Source organism: Megalopta genalis, chromosome 8 (genome assembly GCF_051020955.1).
Source record: "Megalopta genalis isolate 19385.01 chromosome 8, iyMegGena1_principal, whole genome shotgun sequence".
Lineage (NCBI taxonomy): Eukaryota > Metazoa > Arthropoda > Insecta > Hymenoptera > Halictidae > Megalopta > Megalopta genalis.
In genome coordinates, this window is record NC_135020.1 from 6,922,533 (window position 1) to 6,945,219 (window position 22,687).

Sequence of the window (22,687 nt, forward strand, 5' to 3'; positions counted from 1 at the left end):
TTGTATTCGAACAATCGTTTACTGCCATGATGTACAACGAGATTATCTGTTACCTACATTTTTAATTTTTTTCACTTAAACTATAATTAGATATATTATATTAATTAATTGCCCTTAATTTCTACTTAAGCATATCGATATATTCAGCTGTTTTATATACTATAGAACAAATGAAATTAATTTCTCCGGGAGAGATTGTATATGTTTTTGTTATACCTTTAGCATACTGCTGAAATTATTTCTGCTTAATAGAATAACTGTTCAAAGTTGCTAGACAAAAAAAAAGGTAAATATTGATCGTGCGGTGTAACTTCTGTACGGTCCCGTTACTGTAACGTGTCAATGATGCGTGCACAATTTTCATCGGTAGACAAACATTGTCCGAAAGCCTCGAGAAGCAGCGGTTCCTCCATAACAGCCAACTTATAGTCTTGAAAGGAGATTTTTCCGTCACGATCCACGTCGAGTTTCTTCAACACCAATTCCGACAGATCTTTTACCGCCTCGTCTGGATCTTCTTCTCCCGGCTGCTTCATCAGACACTTTCTACAACCAGAAAGCAATTTCTGACAAAAACATTTTGGGTAAACATACTCTTAGTGTACAGGTCTTCACAAAATATAGGGAGGACCGGAATTCGTAGACCAACCGAGCAATGGGTGATTCTACGTGAAAAATAAGAAACAAATTTGCTATAACATTTTTTTATCCGGGGCTCCGTTTTTGAGAGAATCACCTTTAAAATCATCTTTGTAAAGGACAGTGTTTATATAAACCTTCATCTTAGATAGTGTTTATAAACATTAATTGTTCCGAATTATGTCCTGTCCGTCGCTCAGAAGAAGTCAGTTGATTCGGCAGAGGGGGAAGGGGGTTATTCCGCTCGCAGCCCCTCATCTGCACGCCCGTAGTCAACACTTTTCTATGACCTCCCGAAATCCACTTCTATTGGTAAGCGAGAAGACCCACAAGCTAATCGACCCAAGGAGCAAGGGGGGTCGGTCGCCCGCCCCACCCAATCGCTTCTTTTGCTCAGCGGGTAACTTAGTCAATAATAATCAAAAGTCTGAAAATTGGAAGAAGCTAGGTGAAGCGGGCGACCGATTCCCCTTGCCCCTTGCGTCATTTAGTTTATGCGTGGTGTTTAATTTTCTCGTTTCCCTACATTACCCTCAGATTCTTAATGTTGTACTCTAATAACACATTGCAAGCCTGCGAACATGAGACTAATATTGCACGAACCAAATATGATTATTTCCAATTAGTTACTCTATAGTGTCTAACATTTATGATGACCGTTTAAAAAAATCATACGATATAACATAAATATAAAAACTATGTTTATAATACAGCACGTTTGCTGCCCAATGCAATGAAATGTTAATCAAAATGCTAATTAGTAATTAGTAATTACAAATAATCATGTGTTCATCAGAAGAATCTGAAGTTAATGCTTTAGGGACAAGTCGACGCTCTAGCATCTTGTAATTGTTGCGTCTGTTCCACTTTGTCTCGATTGTTCTACACCTCCTGACTCCCGTCGCGCGTCTCGCTCGCCCGTGATCGCGTAAATGATACACACACACACTCCCACACAAAGCACAGACACAAGCGTCTGATGTGCTCCTAGCCCAAAATGGCGATCAAGGGGGAGGGAGACGTGACGGGAGTCAGGAGGCGTTGTTTGTTTTTATTCGGCCGAACTCGAGTCCCCCGTTTGGTGAAAATTCAGTATAGCGGTTAATTTGGGGCCGATATGAAGGAATCATTTCTGCCAATAAAGGAAACGCGTTCACCCTACTACAGTAATGTCTCCCTAACTGACACTCAGATTGTCCACAGAAATGGACAATTTGGGAAGAGGAGATGCGATTGTTCAAGCCTTTTGGCTCGTTTTTATAGTTACCGATTGCCAATAACTATAAAAACGAGGTGTAAGGTTCAAATAATCGTATCTTCTCTTCCCAAATTGTCCATTTTTGTGTACAATCTGGGCGTCAGTTAGGGAGACATTACTGTACTGCGAGCACGTTAACATAAAATCGATCCTACACTTTTCTCAGCTGTTTTCTTCTGAACAACGGATAGTACATAGTTCCTAATAATTAATGTTTGTAGACGCTATCTCAGACGGAGGCAACTACGGTAGAAGAATAAACAACTAAATACTTCGCAAAGATGAACGAACTTTAAAGTCGATTTTCTGGAAAACGAAGCCCCTGATAAAAATGTTATACCAAATTGTTGGCGTTGTTTGTTTTTGATCGGCCGAACTCGAGTCCCTCGTTTCGTGGAGATTCAGTGTTGCAGTCAACTTGGGGCTAATAGAAAGGGATCATTTCTCTGCCAATAAGGGAAACACGTTTACCCTACTTCTGCGAGGGCGTTATAATATGTAGATTGGTGGGGATCGGTCCTACACTTTCACCAGCGGACTTCTTCTGAGCAACGGACAGTATGTTTACTTGAAAAGTTGGAAGATTTCATCCTTCGTAATGAATCCGTCGTTGTTCAGGTCGTAAACCTTGAAGCAGAACTCAATCTTCTCCCGCAGACTACCGCGAAGATATAGATCGAGACCCATGATCCACGGTTCCAATCGAATGATCCCTTCGTTCTCCCGATCCCAACAGCAGAATATACGTTCCACCAGCGCGTCCTCGGTGATCACTTTGAACGTGTTGTGCAGCAAGTCCCGGAACACCGTTCTGTCGATACCCTGGTTAGAACAACGAGACCATTTCCATAATCCTGTTCCCAACAAGTGAACAGCGTGCAACGATTTACAGCGGCGAGAAAACGAGCGACAAAAAGACCAAGTCGCGGTGAGTGGGACGCGATTGCGGGAAAGTTATGCGAGTTGCATGCTTCCTCGCGGACTGAAAATGACAGGATCACGCACGCGACTTAAAATTCCTATGATTCGAAGTGTCGCTACCTCTATAGTCTGGCTGGATTGCTGCCTTCTACCGATAACGAACGATTGTCCTACTTGTTGCTGTCCGGAACTGGTTAACTTTTTGTAGAGCTTGCACAGATTGTCCAATTCTTGCCTGCGACAGTCGAACATCCTTTAAATTGACCTAATCTTTGGATCAACCTTTCTTGAACTTAAATTAACCTAATCACAAGGCTCGTTTCGAATTCCACTTGAGAACTATAACTTGGCATATTTAAATCATTCATAATTTTTTTTCAACACATTTTTTAAGCTACTTCTTCCAGACGCGCTGGTTTTTCTATAGATCCTAATGAAACATTTAATGAAAAATTTAAATTAATTAATAACAATATTTGCGCACCGGTCATAAATGAATTCCGCCATCCGACTGTCAAAGTAGAACTTTTTGTTCCACAGTCGCAAAAATAATTGCTATAATAAATCTCGCCTTTTTCATTCTCGTATTATGAAACCGAACAAGTTATTCTGATTTTGCATGACTGCCATGGGCGCAATCAACGTGTTAATAAGTACAGTGCTATACACATAAATTCAGAAATACGACACGGTCAAAGGTTAAATTGCTTATTGTCCGCTGAGGCCAGCAATGCCAAGTTCCCAAGCCATAAAAAGCAATTACAAAAACATCGATATTGTGTAATTCAGACGAGAAATGGAAGTTGCAACTATGCTAGTAGGACATTTAACGTTGAGTCTGTCGGGAAGTTCTATCCATTTCTCATTTCCCACGGCTACAAGGACAACATAAACGCGGCAATAAATTTTTATTGCTTATTTTCGTTTGATGGCTACTTATTTAGTCAGAAATAAATACTGCACTGGCGATGCGTCACCAATGCGTCACGTATTCGTCAGACACACACTTTGTAATGTACTGTTAGAATAATAGAACGTATCGATGAAAAAACATTTGGATAACAGAGTTTGAAACATGGATACATCGTTATTATTACTATTATTATTGTTGTCGTTATTATTGTCGTTCGTACTTTTTCAATAATGATAATACAGTAATTTCTCCCTAATTCACGCTCAGATTGCGCATCAAAATGGACGATTATTCGAGTCTTGCGTCTCGTTTCTATAGTTGACGACAATCGGTAACTGTGAAAACTAAAAATAATCGTATCTCCTCTTCCCAAATTGTCAAGTTTTATGCGCAATCTGATCGCGAATTAGGGCGAAATTACTGTACAGTAAATTCTCTCCAATTGTCGCTCAGCTTGAATGCAAAAATGGACAATTTGGCAAAAGAAGATACGATTATTTGAGTCTGACAGCTCATTTTCGTAATCGCCGATTGTGAACAACTATAAAAAGCGAGGCGCAGGGCCCGAATAATCGTATCTCCTCTTCCCAAATTGTCCATTCTTGTTTACAAGCTGAGCGACAATTGTGGAGAATTTACATGGACACGCCGCGAGGATTGCATTTGAAAAGCTTCCATAACTGAAAAAACTCTGCTAAACGCAGCATTTAATTCTTCGCACTCGAAACTATTTTAATTAGAAATTATGTAATATACCTATCTCTACGGAACCCATCGAATTGACGAGTTTGCTAATTTCACAGTTAATCCTAATAAACCGGCTTTATTTACGAATCTATTTCCCTGGCATCTAACGAGAAAGTAATTAGAAATTGAACATTAACCCTTTCGCTACGGCAGCTTCATCCGCCGAAGCACCGTCACCGAACGGAAACTCGCTCCGGAAATATGCACGGCGCGCGTGGTTTCTGTATATATGTTGTTCCAAGTCTTGAATAATAACTGTGCCGAATAAAACAATCGTTGCTCTGATGTGACAAGTATATTTACATTTTTAATTTAAAAAGGCCAACGTCGCAATCTTTGCACTCGTACCGCGAATCCGTTCTTTTATCATTTTTGCTACAAATTACACATCCGCGTCTTCTGTGTACACTTCATTTCGATGCCGCATATATGCGGCGCTCGTACCCACAGGTCGTCGAGTGGATGCCGCATATATGCGGCGCTCGGCGCGAAAGGGTTAAGCGATGTCCGATAATGTAGCATAACGAAATTATTTTTAAAACTTATTTTTAAGTCGATCGTTTCTTCTTTAAGAAAATACGTGTTTTCCTTTACCCGCCTATGTATCGAGTGTCCGTAAAAAAATAGGCACACGTGAAATGTCCGTAAACGTAGCGGTAATCACAACGATTGAAAAGGATGGAATGAGTTCACTTGCCACGAGAATCTTGTTTTCTTTCGGAGCGACTCGATGAGCTTGACGGTGTGGGTGGAATTTCTAGCACCGCTTGCTCCGTCCGGCATTCTTGCGCGACGCCTTCTTCGTGGCTGCTCGTGCTTCGGGCCGCCGGAAGTTAACCTTTTCGATTCCACAGAAGCTTTGCGACCGCTCATCAAAAAGATAGACACGCTCTTCATGAGGGTAGAGCCAGCGCGAAGTCCTGCGACGCTTCTACCTTCGACGCCGACGCCAACGCCGACGCCGGCGCCGACGACGGTCCCGTGCTCGGTACGAGGCCTTGCACTCGAGGAAACGTTTCGCTGTTCGGTCATCTCTGCGAAATTTGCAAAGTCGTGTGAGCCGTCCACTCAACGTAAAATGTTTCGTTTCTATCGATTCCTGCTGCAAGATACATTTCTCGCAACGCGGAAGTCATCATTAACACTTCATAATTCACACGTTACCCATGTGCGGCGGAATTATTTGCTCGGAACAGAAAAATTAATTGTTCGTGCTAATTTATCGCATACTTTCAAATTTTATTACGTTCTTCTGAACGTGGGAATGTTGCAACTGTAATCGATGTTATGCAATTTAACGTTTTCGACGTGGCGGACAAAGAGCGTCGAAGCAGAATTTATTAGCTGAAAGTGCAAAGTGAAAATTAGTGTTATCCTAGGATCTATTGTGCAACTATTTTTTCGGAGCATCTGAGGACTGATTACAACATTTCTATCACGAATGAACGCTAATTTCTTATAGCTGTTGCCAGTTTCTAGGTTCTTTAACCCTTTGCGTCCCGGAAGCTAAATTAGCGCAAAATTTAAAATAGTACCCAGTGCATTTTATGCATATGAAATTGAATATTGTGCCCCGTGCGCAACAGTTACGCTTTTAACAATATTTAGAATATAAACAAATTTGATTAATAACATTATTTTGAGACGTGACATAACAATTATTAATGGCGTCTCGGAGTCGACACTTGAGTCCGAAGAGTGAAAATGTTTCGTTTCTTTTTCTGCTTGTCCTGTAAAATCCGATTTCTCGGCTTTTTCTCGGTTTCATTAAAATGTGAAATTATTGATAAAACATCATTCGGTGATTGAATATTTATACTTAAAATGTAAATGGATCAAGCGTTGTCCTAGAATCTTTTCGACTTTTGTTGTATTGTGAACTAAAAGTTAGTTTACGTATGAATCCCTTGAGCAGATCAATTATTTATTAATAGCGTATATTATCAAAGACGAGATTTGATTTTAAACCAGAGCGTAGGACTGTGGTTGTTATTTATTTTCTGAAATGTGACAGGTTCAGAATATACTGTTCAGAGTTTACAAATTGTTTGACCACGTTAATTTCGGTGTAATCTTCTGGAATGAGATCTCGCCTTCGGATCGACCACACAAAATTTGATTTCTGCTGCGATTTTATTTCGCCATAAATGAAAAATGCGCAGTCAGCATTAGAACAGCGCGAGGAACCCCATGGTCGGGCGCGTTCCTCGCGTGTTATCAGAATGTGTATTCAGGGTGCGTGCCTGATGTGTGAAGATAATTGACCTTTATATACGAAGTTACAGAAGTTCAGAGATCGACAATTTATCGGTCATAATAATTCGAATAAAAACTTTATTGATCGACGGGTCAGAGATAATTTTGTTACAAGGACGGATAAAATACAAAATCTGTAAACTCACGGAAGAAAAGGAAACATGAGATTTAATTTAATTATTTGAGCAGTGATAAAGACGCGAACGACGAATATAATATGTAATATAAAAATCCTGTTCTTTCTCTCAAAAAATTGTTCAAATAACTGTCACATTTTGAGTTTCTAATTTAAAGAATAACCTTATATATCCAATATTAAGGTCATTGCTGCTAGATGAAATGCAAATATCTTGGGCTTGATACTTCGTGTCTACATAAATTACCCCGGCTACCCAATATTTCAAATTAGTTTCGTCCTGCAATCAGCGGGAAATTGTTTCAAATCGTTCCAGCTAATCTCGTTGGCGTCGCGATAATAGAAATTCACAGCTGAAAGTTGTTAGCCGTAACTATTCCGCTGGAACATTTCTATTTCGTTCTAATTATAGGCGGTCGGACGTGAGGGCAGATTGATTGCGATAGAACGATAGAAGCTATGGTTACGGATCGATTGATCAATAACGCGAAATGATTCATCGGTTTCGATCCCGGGACGCGAATCCTTCGATTGAAGGACTAACGGATAGAAATTCAATAATTCGAGAAACACCGGAATCCTCCCGAAGATTGTACGGTGAACCCTGGGAATGGTTCGTTATGGAAAAGTCGACGTTACAAGGATAGGGTTAAATGGATCGCTTTGCATAATGCGCTTTGTTATGCAGGTGCAGCAGGCCTGAGGGGAATTGGATTGGTGCGTGTCGGAAACCCGTTAGCTGCGAGATGAAATATGAAAAGTTCTTCGCGAAGTCTGGAACCGTTTACAGGATAACAGCGGAACGTTCGTTTCGAGAAGCGGCTAGCGAGGCTTATCGCATCGTGCCTGGTACTGGTAACAATCTCTGGAGAAGAACGATCGCGTTCTCCTGAATTTTTGCACCGTTTCCGTACTAAAGCGTTCGATGGCCCGCTGTACACTTGCGTCTTTTCGAGCCGCGTTCGTTTATGTTACGTGCAATTTTACCGTGGCCCTTTAGACAACGCCCTTTTACCGCTATTGCGGTCCAAGTACACCAGTTTAAATTAGATGATGTACATTTATAATAATTTATAATAACTTAATATTATAATAAATATTATAATAGATTTATAATAATTCAACATTATAATAAATATTATAATAAATTTATAGTAATTTATTATTATCATTATATATGGAGAAATCCACTTTGTTACAAAAAGTTTAAGAAGATTTGCAAAGAACAGGGAAAAAGAAAAAGAAGGAATATAGTATAAAAGAAATGGAAACGTAAAAATAATAGTGATAATGAATATAAATTAAATGGCAATGAAAGAGGAAAACAAAAAACAATAATTTATGATAATAATAATCATACAAATATTAATAACAACAATAATAATAAATGATAATAATAATAATAATTAATAAGTAATCATTTATTGAAAAGCAATTGCGTCGCCACGTTCATGCAGCGTGTAAATGTTACCGCGTTTCCTAGGGCAGTGCTCGGAATGCTTCGGCACGCAACATGAGGCTCCACCTCCTGAATACCGCCGCAGCACCTCGCTGCCCGCGTTGCTTCCATCGGCTTACCGCCGCAGCGTCTCGCCCCCCACGTTGGCTCCATCGGCTGTGAACCGCGGTAAGGAACGCGGGGAGCGGGGCGCTGCAGCGGTAGTTGGGAGGTGGAGCCTCATGTTGCGTGCCCGAGCATTCCGAGCACTGTCCTAGGAGAATGCACATTCGACGCAGCGTTAACGCGAAATACATTGCTCAATTCCCACCAACAGAATTTCAGCGGAAAATGGTTGGTCCAAATATTGACACGTTAGACATTGCACTCTTTATTGGCCATACTAAAATCATTTTCAGAAATGTGAAATGTGGCCGTCGACGAATTTTACGACAGGATCGAAAAAAGAAGTTCGTGGATTGAAATATGTCGTGACTTTTGTGATGATCTTGACGGAAAATATGAGAAAGATAAAAATAAAATATGTAAGCACTTTACTATTTTATTTATTTATTTATTATTGTTGAGCACACAATTAAGACACGCGTGTGTGTACGCCTTTTATTTCGACCTTAGTGACCTCGTGTCATTTTCGAACATAATTGTATATCGTTATATATTTTTGACTAAAAGGCAATGCCTCGTATAGATAATGATGAGTTTCGTATGTTAGTTCTAATGTCCATTGCACAGGACCATTGAGCGATTGAACATTACTGATATTTTTAACATTAACTCTTTGCTTGATTACGACGAGTACAGCGATACTCTTGTTTCACTATTTCAGTTAAAATTATTAGGAAACCTAATCATGAGTTTCGGGCATTTTATTTTATGCCTGAAACGAGTAAATATACAGGGTTCCCCGGAAAGAATCATCCGATTTCAAAAATTTATATTTTAAAAAATTACACACAGAAAATTATAATTCAAACACGAATATAACGGGAAAATGTGTGAGTTTTTGTTTACAGGTGTTCAATATGACTTCCTTTCGTTACACGTATGATATCATTGCGATATGAAAGTTCTTGCCAAACACGGTGTAATGTATCTCTGGTAATTGTTTGTACAGCATCACAAATGCGTTTTTTCAGTTCATTTACACTTGTAGGTAAAGGTGGTACAAAGACAAGATCCTTCACAAATCCCCAAAGGAAGAAGTCGCATGGGGTTAGGTCGGGTGATCTCGGAGGCCAACTGTGTAGAACTATATTATCGGATGAACTGCGACCAATCTAACGGTTTGGTAGTTCCGTGTTAAGAAAATTCCGAACCTCCAAGTGCCAATGGGGTAAAAAGTAAAACTCGCACATTTTCCCGTTATATTCGTGTTTGAATTATAATTTTCTGTGTGTAATTTTTTAAAATATAAATTTTTGAAATCGGATGATTCTTTCCGGGGAACCCTGTATTTCTATATTCATTTGTTCTATCGAATTCTACTTGTTCTATCGAACAAATTATGCAAATTTTATAAATAGATTCTATTTAAAGTGTGGAACATTTCTATAAAATGCTGCTTGCATTACAGGGCAACATTTCTTCTCATAAAAATGTTAGAGTACTTATAGCATTTTTATAACCTTTGTATAGAATTTTTTAAGACGAAACGTATGAATACTAACAACTGTAATTCTTGACAAGGACGATATTCGAACAATTGGAAAAGTTTCATACAATTCGTAGTTCGATGCTTTCGAGTTATTCGAATGGTTTAAACATTTCAATTTTTGGAGCACTGGGTGGATGCGCTGAAAAGATGTGACTGTAGACCTGTGCGCCCAAACGATTGCATCTCACGCGACTCGACCGCAACGTATGTCAGCGGTTGCTCTTCAACAGGCGCTACTGCTTCACTTGAACTTTCATTATGCACTTCGAAAAAACGAAATTTCTATACACCGTATTTCTATTTATATCTACTTCCGAGTAGATTCGATGCTAAACACAAGATATACAGGAGTTATCCTATTATGCTTAATAGATCTACGTAAAATCAAATAGCGATTGAATAGTTTCGAAACGTTCACAGATATCAGAAAATTATTATTTTCAAACTTTTTAAAGAAGAGTATCCACTGCAACAAACAACATCATCGATAGATAGAAAAATGGAATATAACCAAACCGATTTCAATGAAATTTTCAGCGTGCATGTAATTTAGCGAAATCTACAAAACGCATTTCTTAAATTTTCATTATAAGCTCAAATACGTAAGTAAAAAAACGAATATAAATTTTTAAAAAATGGAAACGTATTTTAATCGTTTTACTAAACTAATCCTTCTGACATGTCTAAAAAATTCAAGTCGTTAGTCCAGTTTTAAAAGAGTTACACCGTTTTAAAATTTTATACAAATATGTACTTTTATCCCGTACTGTATATGAACAGATTGAGTACAGTAAAATCTGTTTTTGTGCGGTCTTTTTTACGCGATTATTTTGTGCGGTTTTTGCTGCGGTCTCTATTTACCGCACAAAAGCAGGTTTGACTGTATTCACATACAGCATAAAAAAGTCGCGCAAAACAAATCGCACCAAAAGAAATTGCATAAAAAAAGACCGCACAAAAACAGGTTCGACTGTAAACAGCAAATACAATTAACAAAATATGATTACTCTCGAATCATATTTGGAACTGTTGGGTACTTCAAAACAGTGAATTGAAACTGTCGAAATTGAACTCTTCGAAAGCACGTACTAAACTTTATCCTCTCTCTCTCTCTCTCTGCCATCAGCTCGAGTTCAATTATCGGCGGTGGGCAGCTCTCGAAATTAGTTCGCGTGACGAGCGTCGGATACATGCTACCGCCACCGTATCTTCGATTTAACTCTACGAAGTTCGTGTACGAGCGATTAATAGGTCACACGAGTGCCTTCAACGTTCGACTAACAATAAGAAACTCTGAACTTCGCACACGATAGTAACCACGAAGTAACGCGGTTGTAAATAGAATTCGAAATCGGAACGTTGATCGATTATGTGGATCCAGGCCGGGCCAAGAAACAATACAACAAATGGTCCTTAACCTACAAAAAAGTTTTTGCTGAAATTTCTCGAGCCTGATCGTAATGTATACCATATTTAAAAGTTAAAAGAAATATGTAAACGTAGTCGCACAGATCATATCTAATTTATTAACAGTTAAAAAGATTTGTACAACTCTGATATACTTAAGAGATTTGTATTACAACCGAAAATCATTTCAGATAATGATTCTAATTTCAGACTAATAATTTCAGGTTTCTGATCATTCTTTTAAAGTCGAACGTTCAAAAACGACAATCTCATCTGTAATCCATCCAATTATTTACTTTAATAATGTAACGATTTCTTTCGAAATTATTATTAAATATAAAATTATCGAACTTCTCTTAGACCCAGTTCAGTCGTTGAAAATCCCATATTGATAGACTTCCGGTGAATAAAGTGTTAGCTTGATGACAGGACACGTAAAATTGGCAGGTAGCGCGTCAGACAAATTGTGAGAACTAAATCTTTTCATTTATTGCAAACGATGTCCGAATACAGCGTGAAAGCTATTCGATCGTACGTGATTTTCGAGAAACAAAGTCCTGAGAACAATCCATTTTCGAAAGATTCGATGACAAGTTACCCTTAATTCATTCTCGGCGTCGTCAATATGTTTCTACGGACGGTGAATTCGAACACCTCCTGTCTTACGAGCTTATTTCCGTTCGACTGCACTCAGTCTACATCATTGTAGCTAGTATCTATTAATCGTATTAGTAAACAGACTTACCGTTTAACGAGTAGCAAACGTGTCGCGATTGTTTCTTGCTGGTCGTCAATGGTTACAGGAGGGAATCGATCAAACATTTTAAACGATAGGATCGCTTTGCAATGCAGTTCTATTGTTCGCGCGTGTTACTGCGCTGAATTTTGTTTGTATCTCACCTTCACTGTTTGTTAACTGATAGGTTCAATGGAAATCGCAAATCGACAATATACAGAAATCCAATAAATAATACAAACCTTCTCACAGGGGATAAGAGAAACGAACGCCATCTATTTTTTTTCGTGCAGTGTATTCAAATAAGGTTTAATATACGGCGGCGACGATTCGCTCTCGTTATAAGTTTAATGTTGCAACCATTTTCACGACAATTGTTTTAATTAAGTATGTTTTACTGGCTGCGTTTGAAATACGATTTAAACTGTCGAAGCTCGTTTCTGTTGAATCGTTGCTGGCGGATGCTTCAAGATGTCGCCTTCCGGTTGAGACAACGACTTCGAACGATGTTTCCTGAAACACGTGTATGCATACAATGCTGTCCGATACGACGCACGATGTTCGACCTCGACGAGGACCTCTAATACTTCTTTAAAAAGTATGCGAGGATCTATCAAATAATGGAGAAAAAAATTAAATATTATGAATTAAAACTTGATTAAAAATTATATAGTAAAGTAATCATAATAATTAATTTAATAAGTAAATTAATTATAATAAATTAGAAAATAAATATTAAATATGGAAGTTCCTCGAACATCCTTTTACCAAAATTTTACTTTAGGGAGAAATTTTTTTTGTTTCTTTCATATACGATAATCTCGATTCTTCAAGCATTAGCGATAAACTGACAAAATAAAATTGTTCGGGCAGAAGTTGTTCAATAATTATATGCGACAACAAATTGCAATAATAATATTGATGAGAAGTTATTAATTTAATACAAAAATTGAGATTTCAATTTCTTTTAATAACTTTGCATGTTTTTATTCATCAATTGATATTGATTTATATGTTTTTTTATAAAAGCATTAGGGTTCCTAGATAAAAGATGAGTTAGTTTAGGTGTTATTAATTTTATCCCAAAGTCTCCTGCGGGTTCGAACACTATGAGACGCTTTTGCTTCCGATTGTTCAGGCTGTTTCGTTCGCTCTGCTTACCAGCAAAGTCTCTCGAGGATGTTGCGAATGTATGTCACATGATTCTGGATATCTGTCAGCAGTCTGTCGAGATATTGCTCGATGTTCTTTATCATCTTTGGCTCCGAGTCGTTTGATTTTGCAGAGTAGTCGTGTCCTAAATGCGTATCCATAATGAAAACATAAAATCGGAGATAGATTTTTTTTAGAAGATTTTATCTTATTTTGTTAATATTGAACTCCATATATAGTTTTGAGAAACAAGAATTTTCAATTAAATACAAATTAATTGGAATAATAAAAGAATTTTAATCGTTTTTCAAATATCGTTTTAACTGAATTTTCCAATTCTATGTTTTTTAACCAAAATAATAATATAAATATAATAAGATAAATAATATATAAAGAAAAATTATTATCACATAAAATATAATTTTGTTCGAACCTAATTTCCTTAAATATGTTTATAAAATGACGATTCGTGTCTAAACGTGTACAGTCTAGTAATAAATTTAAGTGAATTCTCATTGGGATCAACTCTTTCGCGACTGCCATACATCGTCACTATTAAACTTCTGGAATCGTTCCACTGCATTAAACTGCCTCTATTTGATTAAATGGCGTATGATCAACAGAAGAGTCAAAGTTAGTTTCGATTTAGAAGAAACGAATAACATTCATGTCTGTTAGATTACGTATGAAATCTTTGTCTGACTCGATGTTATAACGTCAGGGATTAACGTGATCGTAAAGCGACCATAAATTTTATATGCATACAAATTAACCGTTTGTATCTCGCACCGAACTATAATCATAATTATACGTCAGCGGCCTTTGGGTTACAAACACGGAACAAGTTCCGTAACGTGTAGTTAAAAATGCATCATCTGTGATGCATGAAAGTGTTAAGAAATAAAAGATTTCTTCGACAAAACAAAATGAAGAATACCAGTCTTGGTGCTTTTTCGGAAGTTCTGGCCGCTCGAGTAATAAATATCCATGTCCTCTGGCAAATTAAGCAGATTCGTCGAAATGATAGCGTTCCTAGGCAGCGATTTAATGGACGTTGGTGATTCGGTTACTTCCGTTCGCTCGTTATATTCGAGGTCAACATTCTTCGACGCAACGGCGGCACCGTCACGGGACATATCTTTCAAAACGGTTTTTAAGTACTTAAACAATTCCGTCTGAAAAACAAAGACAGCCAGTTCTCACACGTATAGTACATCGTCTTCCTTTCTTTGAGATCAGAGCTTCGTTTCAAACGAATTCTCGTTGAATCGATCGACTTTGTAGATGTATCTAATACACTAATACACTAACCACGAACAGGATACAATTTCAAAAAGTGTCGAAATGCTTATGGACTCTTTTTGAAATTGTATTCTTTTCGTATTAAATGTATATTATATTAAATGTTTCGTATTAGTGTACTAAATCTAATTCTAGCGAATATCACTAGTAACATAGTATTTGTTTATTCTATGATGCAGTTATAGAGACGAATATTATGTAGACGTAGATACTATTCTAAATGCAGTAACTACCTTAAAATTAGGCTAAACGAGTTTAACTTTTTAGAGAGATGATCGAAAAGCTAATTTGCTAGACAATGTGTAAAAACATTTTTGCAAAAATTGCAATCAGGATGGAACGACAAACAATTTCTTTATATCGCGTTTATCAGCGTTCTTATCTAAGTATATAAAATTTTAACATTTTTTTAAGTATCGTTGACTTATATGCATGCTGAAAATTTTGTAGAAATTACAAATAATTTTTTCAAAAATCCCCCCACCCCCATTGAAATTTACTTGATATCACTACATTTTACTTATTATTTGTTTTCTTAATATATTAAGTTCTTGGACTTGTATAAAGAAATGATGCCAAAATGCGTAAGAATAGTGTTTCTATTTTTCTTGAGTGAATTTTTCTACTTTGGTCTCTGTTCTAATTGACTCTCTGACTTATATTTCTATCTTTTGTTTACGGGATGGTATTTATTTTCAATATTGTACACTAAAATAAATTGATTCAATAAATATTTGTAGTTTCGAAACTTAGTTTACTGATTTAATATTATTTTACACGAAAAACTGGTTTAAAAGCTATCGAAGACTTTTAGCACCAAACCCACGGAAGAAAATCCATTTTGAACTGACAAACATTTTGTGATAATAACACGATCAAAATAGCAATATCAACTAAAGAGCTTTGTAGAAGTGAAAACATAATTGTCAATAACTATAGAAACTAACTGCAAGGCTCAATTAATTGTATCTTCTCTTCCCAATTTCTTCACTTTTGTGCACAATCTGAACGTGAATTAGGGAGAAATTACTCTAATTATAGTTCATATAAAATCGATGCATATCTCTAGAGCGTCATTACTAAATTTAACATTGATTTATACGAAAACTTTTTGGTTTTTCATCTCGTTATGTAAAGTAGCTTACTGACCTCACTGTGAGTCGAATCAGCTCGCTCAGCGAACTTTTCTCGTTTCCTATTGTTCAATGCAAGCGTTTGCTCTGTTGTCTCGGGGTCCATGGCATTTTTCACATAAATATCATCCCCGGTTTCATGAAAATCGTTGCTGGCAACTCTGTGAACTCTTGCGCTGCGCTGTTCACCCGCTTCTGTCCCATTCTCTAATAAAACAAAAACATTTTCATTCTATCTTTATGTACTAGCATTCGAGCACACTCGGATTTGTCGAAAATGTGTCGACGAAAATGCAAACAAGAAAATGTTATATATATATTAGGTCTACCGGAAAGTTCTGTCTGATAATGTCATTGCAAATTTCAATAGATATGCACATATTCATTTGAGACATATATTTTTGGAAAATGTTGCTCTCAAATTGCCATCACGCTGGCAAGAGGTCATAAGTAACGACGGAAATTATATTGTACAATAAATATTACTAAATTTATGAAAAATCTATTATTTCCTTTCATTTCTTAAACGGACAGAACTTTCCGGTGGACCTAATATATTCGATCAATACAAGATATTTATTTGGGTTAAAAGAACAATTCCCCTTCCTCTTTGAATGATCCGACACACATTTCACGCGATACGATCTAATTATCTGCTAATTTTCGAGTACCTTTCGATTCCAGGACAACGAGAACTCCACAGTTGACCTAGAAACATTAAACGAGATTAGATCCGACGGAGAAATATTTCTTTCGAAAACACATCGACTCACTTGTAAGATGAACGACAATAGTATAATTAACACAGACAGTTTCATTTTTCGTCGATAGAACCATGAACCCCTGCGAAGAAAAATTGATCGTCGATCGCAGCTCGCGAACGATCGCTTTTATAGGCGCGGCACGGGTGTTGACAAGTCGAAGCATGCTGCAGTTTTGAAAACATCCCCTGAAAACATCCGGATACTATCGACCGTACCTCGAGACGTTCAAGCGCAAACAATACTTATCGCGAACAAGAGAAATAATTTTCGCCGATGGTCTCGACAAATATTACGTTAGGCGCAAAGTAACGATGAATTTGTTACGAAGAAATAAATATAAACGACTTCTGACTCATCGTATAGTAATATTATAATAATATTTACAGTAAATTCTCTCCAATCGTTCTTCAGCTTATAAACAAAAATGGACAATTTGGCAAGAGGAAATACGATTTTTCAACCCTCGCGGCTCGCTTTTATAGCTATCGACAATTGGGGAGAATTGCTTGCATAGTAATTTCTCCCTAATTCGCGCTCAGATTGCGCATTAAAATGGATGATTTGGGAAGAGGAGATACGATTATTCGAGCCTTGCGTCTCGTTTTTATAATTGTTGACAATCGGTAACTATAAAAACGAGCCGCGAGGCGCGAAATTAGTACAAGACTCTACGCAATGAAATACGAAATGCATCGACTTGATTTCGCAGTGAATAATATACAGGGTGGTCTCCTTTGACATGGCGGTAATAATTTTTTTGCAGCTGGAGAAGTTTAGATTTCAAGGCCATTTTCCTTTTTTTTAAATAGAATCATGTATTTTTGTATACATTAGTCGATTACTGGATCACCCTGTATACGGAATTTACAGACGTTCATACAATTTATTGAACTGCACGATCAATAAATGAATGAATTTTAGTGTTGTGAACCAATCGCTCTGTTATTCGAACAGTTTTAATTAATGTTCACAGCTTCAATTTATATTTAATTTCTATGTTAATATACATGTGTGTAACTAATTTGTTACTGCCATTATTAGTATTAATTTGCATGGGATCAATCGTATAAGCTGCTAGGACCGCTGCTGTGTTTTTTTAATGGATAATACCAAGTTTAATAGTATAAAAGTTTATTGTATAGACTTAGTTACAAATTAGAGAATATTATACAAGTGCGAACGAAGAGCCTGGATGATTCCATGTTCCCGTGAGTCAGCGTATAATTCAATCGATGCTTTATCGGCCGTATCCAACAGATCTACAACAGAAGTGTAATAACATAAAGCGTCGCGAACAAATTCTTTTTAACTATAATCCTTAACAAGGTCATAACAGAATTCTGTTAATTTAAAATTGATTTGCTTGAACGAAATTGTAATGAGCGTTCAAGTAATCATCGTATACTCCTTAGAAATTGTCATTCTCTTTTAAATCAATTTATTAGTCTATATTTTTCCTATTATTAGTCTATAGTTTTCGTTCAGTTTCGTTACACATGTAAATTAATTTTATTCAAAATCTCCTATCTTAAACTATTTAAACACAAAATCAATGTTTTCAATGTCTGAAGTAGAAAATGAAAAATTTTTCATTTTCATTCAAGGAATTGTTCTATTGTTGCTTATAATGAATACGTTTTCTTTAACACTAAACCCATCGAATTCTAACTAAATTCAGTTAAACTTGTCGCCATTTTTATCATAACGTACGCTTCATTTAAGATATTTATTTAATTATCTTCTACGAAAGTGTCTCTATAGATTCGACAATTTTTAAATGAAAAATGTGAAACTGGTCATTTTGACCGCTATGGTAGATTCAGTGTTAACACTAAACCTACCAAGCAGTAATACTAATTGGCATGTACTGCTTCACAAAAGTGAGAAGACCGAATTTATTTAGAATTTGTAAAGTTGTTATTACAAAACTTGCTTCAATAATATAACTTATTCAAGCGTTTTCCATGAAAGAGTCTCGGAACTTTGCAGAATTGCAAAATAAGAAAGCGGTCACTTTGACCGCGGTAGGTTTAGTGTTAAAAGAACCCCCACCATGTAACTCACTCAAATGATCATTATTATACAAATATCATAAATAGTCTGCGGATCTTTATGCAAAATGAAGTATTCCAATGTTAACTATAGGAAAACGACATAAATAAAAATGTACTTCTTCGTTTAATCATGTCAATATATCAAAAATAACGTGACAGTATATTGAAACTATTTTAAAATTTTTATTACTTTGTATTTCATCTACTCATTTTTGCTATAAATGCGTAAAATCCGCAATTTAGTCGAAGGAACATGTAATAACTAATAAATATCGAATAATGTAATAACTTTATAGAAATATCGCGGAATGTGGCAGTTACTTCTGCATGTTACTGCTAACATGGTGCAATTTCTATGGAGTTCTACTACGAACTTCTGCTCTTTCACTGTATTCAAGAAAAAAGCATTTACCCAGCCTTCGCACTGGCGAAGGCAGCGGATCCGAAAGGAGAGCTGATGGCGCCGGCATGAGCCGAGCTTCCGGAAAAGCCGCCACCATAGCCTCCAGGGTATCCGCCGTAACCACCATGGCCGTATCCACCATATCCACCGTAACCGAAGCCACCATGCCCGTATCCACCATAGCCATATCCGCGATGATGATGGCCCGGATCTGGCGAGGCCTCTCTGGCTAACCTCGACAGTATCACTCCTGGAAAAACCAAAACACGTGAAATGTTTTCGCGGATTACGAAATCGTGTAAACAATGGTGGACGAGAGGCGGAACGGGCTATTTAGGAAGCGAGAATGACATCGACCTTCGCAGGCAGTAAGGTCTACAGTCGACAATTCGTGCCAGTCTGCGAACAGATTGCTCGAACTAAGCGATGAGTCAGGACACTAATGATGTGTTTCAGTGTCGGTGAGTCTTTGCCAACCAATTTCTTTTTAACACAAGATTTACGGAGCACAAAAAAGCTATTTTATTATATTATATATACAAGCTATTTTGTTTTGGTTCATTGTAACATTTGCCGTAAGTAACGTATAAATTGAATAAATAACTCATAGATGTATTTTTACGATGTAAATAATCGTAAATTAAAAAATTAGTGACCCGCCATTTTGACGGGTTCTGTAAATCTAGGGTTAAATACATCTTCGAGACGCATCGAACGCCTTGTTGACAACGATTAAAATTTTAACTGCCACGCTAACAACCCCCAAAATTTCCTAGTACAATTACAGTGTTTTATTTGATGAAATTAGATTTGAAGAATTAAATTATACGATGTCGATTACTTTTTCAACATTTTTACACATTCACAGCCGGTGACGTGGAACTAATTCGCAAGCTGCAGCTGCCTGTCTGACCACATGAAGTTTTAAAACATTCCACAAAATTGCAAAATGTGTTCCTCACTTGACGAAACTAGTTATCTGATGAAATTCGGAAATCGTTATATGTCGATTAGGTTTCCGCTAACTCTTCGTAATGACCTCTCTTGCATTATTACAGTTTCGTCTAATTTAAAAGCGAACGAACGCGTCAAAATTTAACAACTCCGCTTTGGACACAGTCACGTTCATTTATCGCGGAAGCTATTTCAGGTCATTGAAGAACGCTTGCAACGCTGCATAGAATTGTAAAACTGAACGTGGAATTGGCCGGAGAATATTAATAAACATAAATAAATCCTATCGATTGTCAACCTTTATATTAATGTTGAAATATTGATAATAGAAAGGCAGGATTTTATTTCGATGTTAACCAAATACATTTATTTTCATGCTCCAAATCTTCACAACGGGTCTGACATAATATTATAAGGCAAAGGGTTAAATCATTTATAAAACGTCGATTACGAAACGTTTACTCTCTGTTAATCTATTATGTAAATCGATTTGTCAACGACTGTGCTACATTAGAAGATAATAGTCCCGAAAGAGGTAACTGAACTATAATACTGTGGGGTGACTCTCTCTCTCTCTCTCTCTCTCTCTCTCTCTCTCTCTCTCTCTCTCTCTTTGCTGCACGAATAATAAATTATTATTGCCACCTTGGACGTGATTTCCGGAATAAAATACCGGGGTCCATTTAGACCCATGCTCTGAAGATTGTTATTTGAACATCAAGTTCTTAAATTTCAATTTTCACATGTTTCGTTAAGGTTTATTGGAGAACAAACATGTTTAGAAGGAGTACCTTAAAAAGATATGTTCAACAAAATTTATAAATAAAATTGTAAACGATTCTAAGCATGCTCTGTGAAAAAAGGCCGCTGCTGTTGAGATGCTGAGATCCCAAGAGAATTTATTGAGTTAACGTCACTGGGGGTGACACTGATCCGTGAATAAAATTATCTTTGCTATCTTTGACTTAATTCGCAGGACAAAAAAAAACAGGGAACGCTAATAATAAGTCGACCAAGTTACAATACTTCGAACCCGAGAGACCGAAGGTCGATTCCAAGACGAGAAGTAACACTTTTCATTAAAATTCTACGAAATAAGCGTTCAGTTCTACGCAAGTGCAATTGTCAGAGCGTGAACAGCAATAGCAATTTCCCGAAAATATCGAGTTCTTTCTTCGAATTGATGAATGATGCCGTACCTTGTTCTACGTTGGCCGGATAGGCGAATGCAGTGGCGAGAATCGCAGCGAAAACAATCAGAACTATCTTCACCATGTTTACGGGTAGTGTGGAACGGCAGACGTCTTTGAGGATCCGGTATGAAATGACGATGAGGAAATGATGAGGGCGGCCTTTATATAGGAACCGTGACCGTTCCTGGGATACCCCGACGCATTTACGTAGGTACGAAACAGGTACTCCTCGCGTGGAACGACCGCATCTCATTAGCACCGCCGAGCCTTCGTTTTTCAAAAGTGTCGGACCGGGATTAACGCGGCGTGGGCAAACAATTCTGGATTATCCGCATCGATGATAAACGATGAGACGATTATTTGGCGATATTGCATTTTTCCGCGTTTCTTAACGTTCCTCGCTGTTTGCTGTTTGGCTCTCCCGAAAATTCGTTTCGTCTTTGACCAATCTTAGCATTATTATGCACAAGTTTAGCATAATCTTTTGAACAACTTGCGCGGCTCACTAAATGAAGGCTTAGATAATTACGTTGTAAAACAGCTTCGAAAAAGCCGTTTTATAAATTCTCTTCAATTGCAAAGGAATAATATAATAATACAGCAAATCCTCCCTAATTCGTGCTGAAATTGTGCACAAAAATGGAAAATTTGGAAAAATACAATTATTCAAGCCTTGCGACTCGTTTTTATAGTTACTGACAATCGGTAACTATAAAAACGAGCCGCAAGGCTTGAATAATCGTATCTCCACTCCATAAATTTTGTCTATTTTTAGGGAGAATGTACTGTACTTCCATTCGAGTTAGAAGAGAGTCTAAGAGAATAGGGTAAATTAGTTATTTTATTTTGTGTATGATTGTGCAACAATTCTTAATCAGGTTATCTTTTCAGATCTTGCAAGTGCATCGAAATCTACAACTTGACTATTCTATTTGATTTTCCTTTTTTGTACCTCATCTATTAATGTTGCTTATTGATGATATAATTAATATGTACTATTCGTTGTCTTAACACAGTAGCCCACAAAAGTGCGTACACCTTCTGAAACGCAATAACTATTTTAAGACTAAATAACAAAACCAGGGTTTTTGGAAGTTAAAAAGTGAAAGTTTTTTATCTTTTATTTTCATTCCAAGTAATAACAAAATTAAAAAGAAAAGCTTTTTAGCCATCGTTTAGTAGACTATTCCCTCTATCATCTAAAAAAATTCAAGACACATAGTTCAGTTTTGTAAAAGTTATTGCGTTTTAAAAGGTGTACGAACACTTTTATGAGCTACTGTAGCTTGCCGATTTCAATAAATTTACCGATTAACGTTAGAATTGATAATTTAATGACCAATATAACCAATTTAATCAATATTAACAGTTATCTGGGAACGTCTACGTAACAATTTGTAGCAACTGGATTTATGCGATTGTTCACTCAGCTCTGGTGTGATTTGGTGTATCTTACACGATTTGTTCTTCCTAAATGTTTCTATCTATAAATGTTGTCGCTTCTAACTAACCATGGCGCTTTTAGAATTAGTCGTAATATTTTTGATTGAAGATTTTTAATCTTTTCAATATCCGATCTCGCAGTCAAACCTCAGATTTGAAGTAC

At 36.9% G+C, this 22,687-nt stretch overlaps 3 protein-coding genes across 3 annotated transcripts; all 3 read right to left on the minus strand.

Annotated features, from left to right (window-relative positions):
• LOC117225150 (calaxin) lies at positions 1-12,257 on the minus strand. The gene is made up of 5 exons (XM_033478478.2): positions 12,136-12,257; positions 5,176-5,512; positions 2,939-3,053; positions 2,466-2,719; positions 1-546 (listed from the first exon to the last, which is right to left on the minus strand). Exons 2-5 carry the CDS (start codon positions 5,508-5,510, stop codon positions 327-329), a joined length of 924 nt encoding a protein of 307 aa, XP_033334369.2. The 5' UTR covers positions 5,511-5,512; positions 12,136-12,257; the 3' UTR covers positions 1-326.
• A 145-nt stretch (positions 12,258-12,402) lies between these two features.
• On the minus strand, positions 12,403-16,595 carry LOC117225151 (uncharacterized). Its single transcript, XM_033478479.2, has 6 exons — positions 16,487-16,595; positions 16,385-16,421; positions 15,730-15,920; positions 14,216-14,453; positions 13,288-13,423; positions 12,403-12,639 (listed from the first exon to the last, which is right to left on the minus strand). Exons 1-6 carry the CDS (start codon positions 16,529-16,531, stop codon positions 12,546-12,548), a joined length of 741 nt encoding a protein of 246 aa, XP_033334370.2. The 5' UTR covers positions 16,532-16,595; the 3' UTR covers positions 12,403-12,545.
• A 996-nt stretch (positions 16,596-17,591) lies between these two features.
• On the minus strand, positions 17,592-21,234 carry LOC117225152 (uncharacterized). The gene is made up of 3 exons (XM_033478480.2): positions 21,088-21,234; positions 18,944-19,184; positions 17,592-17,736 (listed from the first exon to the last, which is right to left on the minus strand). Exons 1-3 carry the CDS (start codon positions 21,161-21,163, stop codon positions 17,715-17,717), a joined length of 339 nt encoding a protein of 112 aa, XP_033334371.2. The 5' UTR covers positions 21,164-21,234; the 3' UTR covers positions 17,592-17,714.
• Between the last annotated feature and the right edge of the window lie 1,453 nt (positions 21,235-22,687).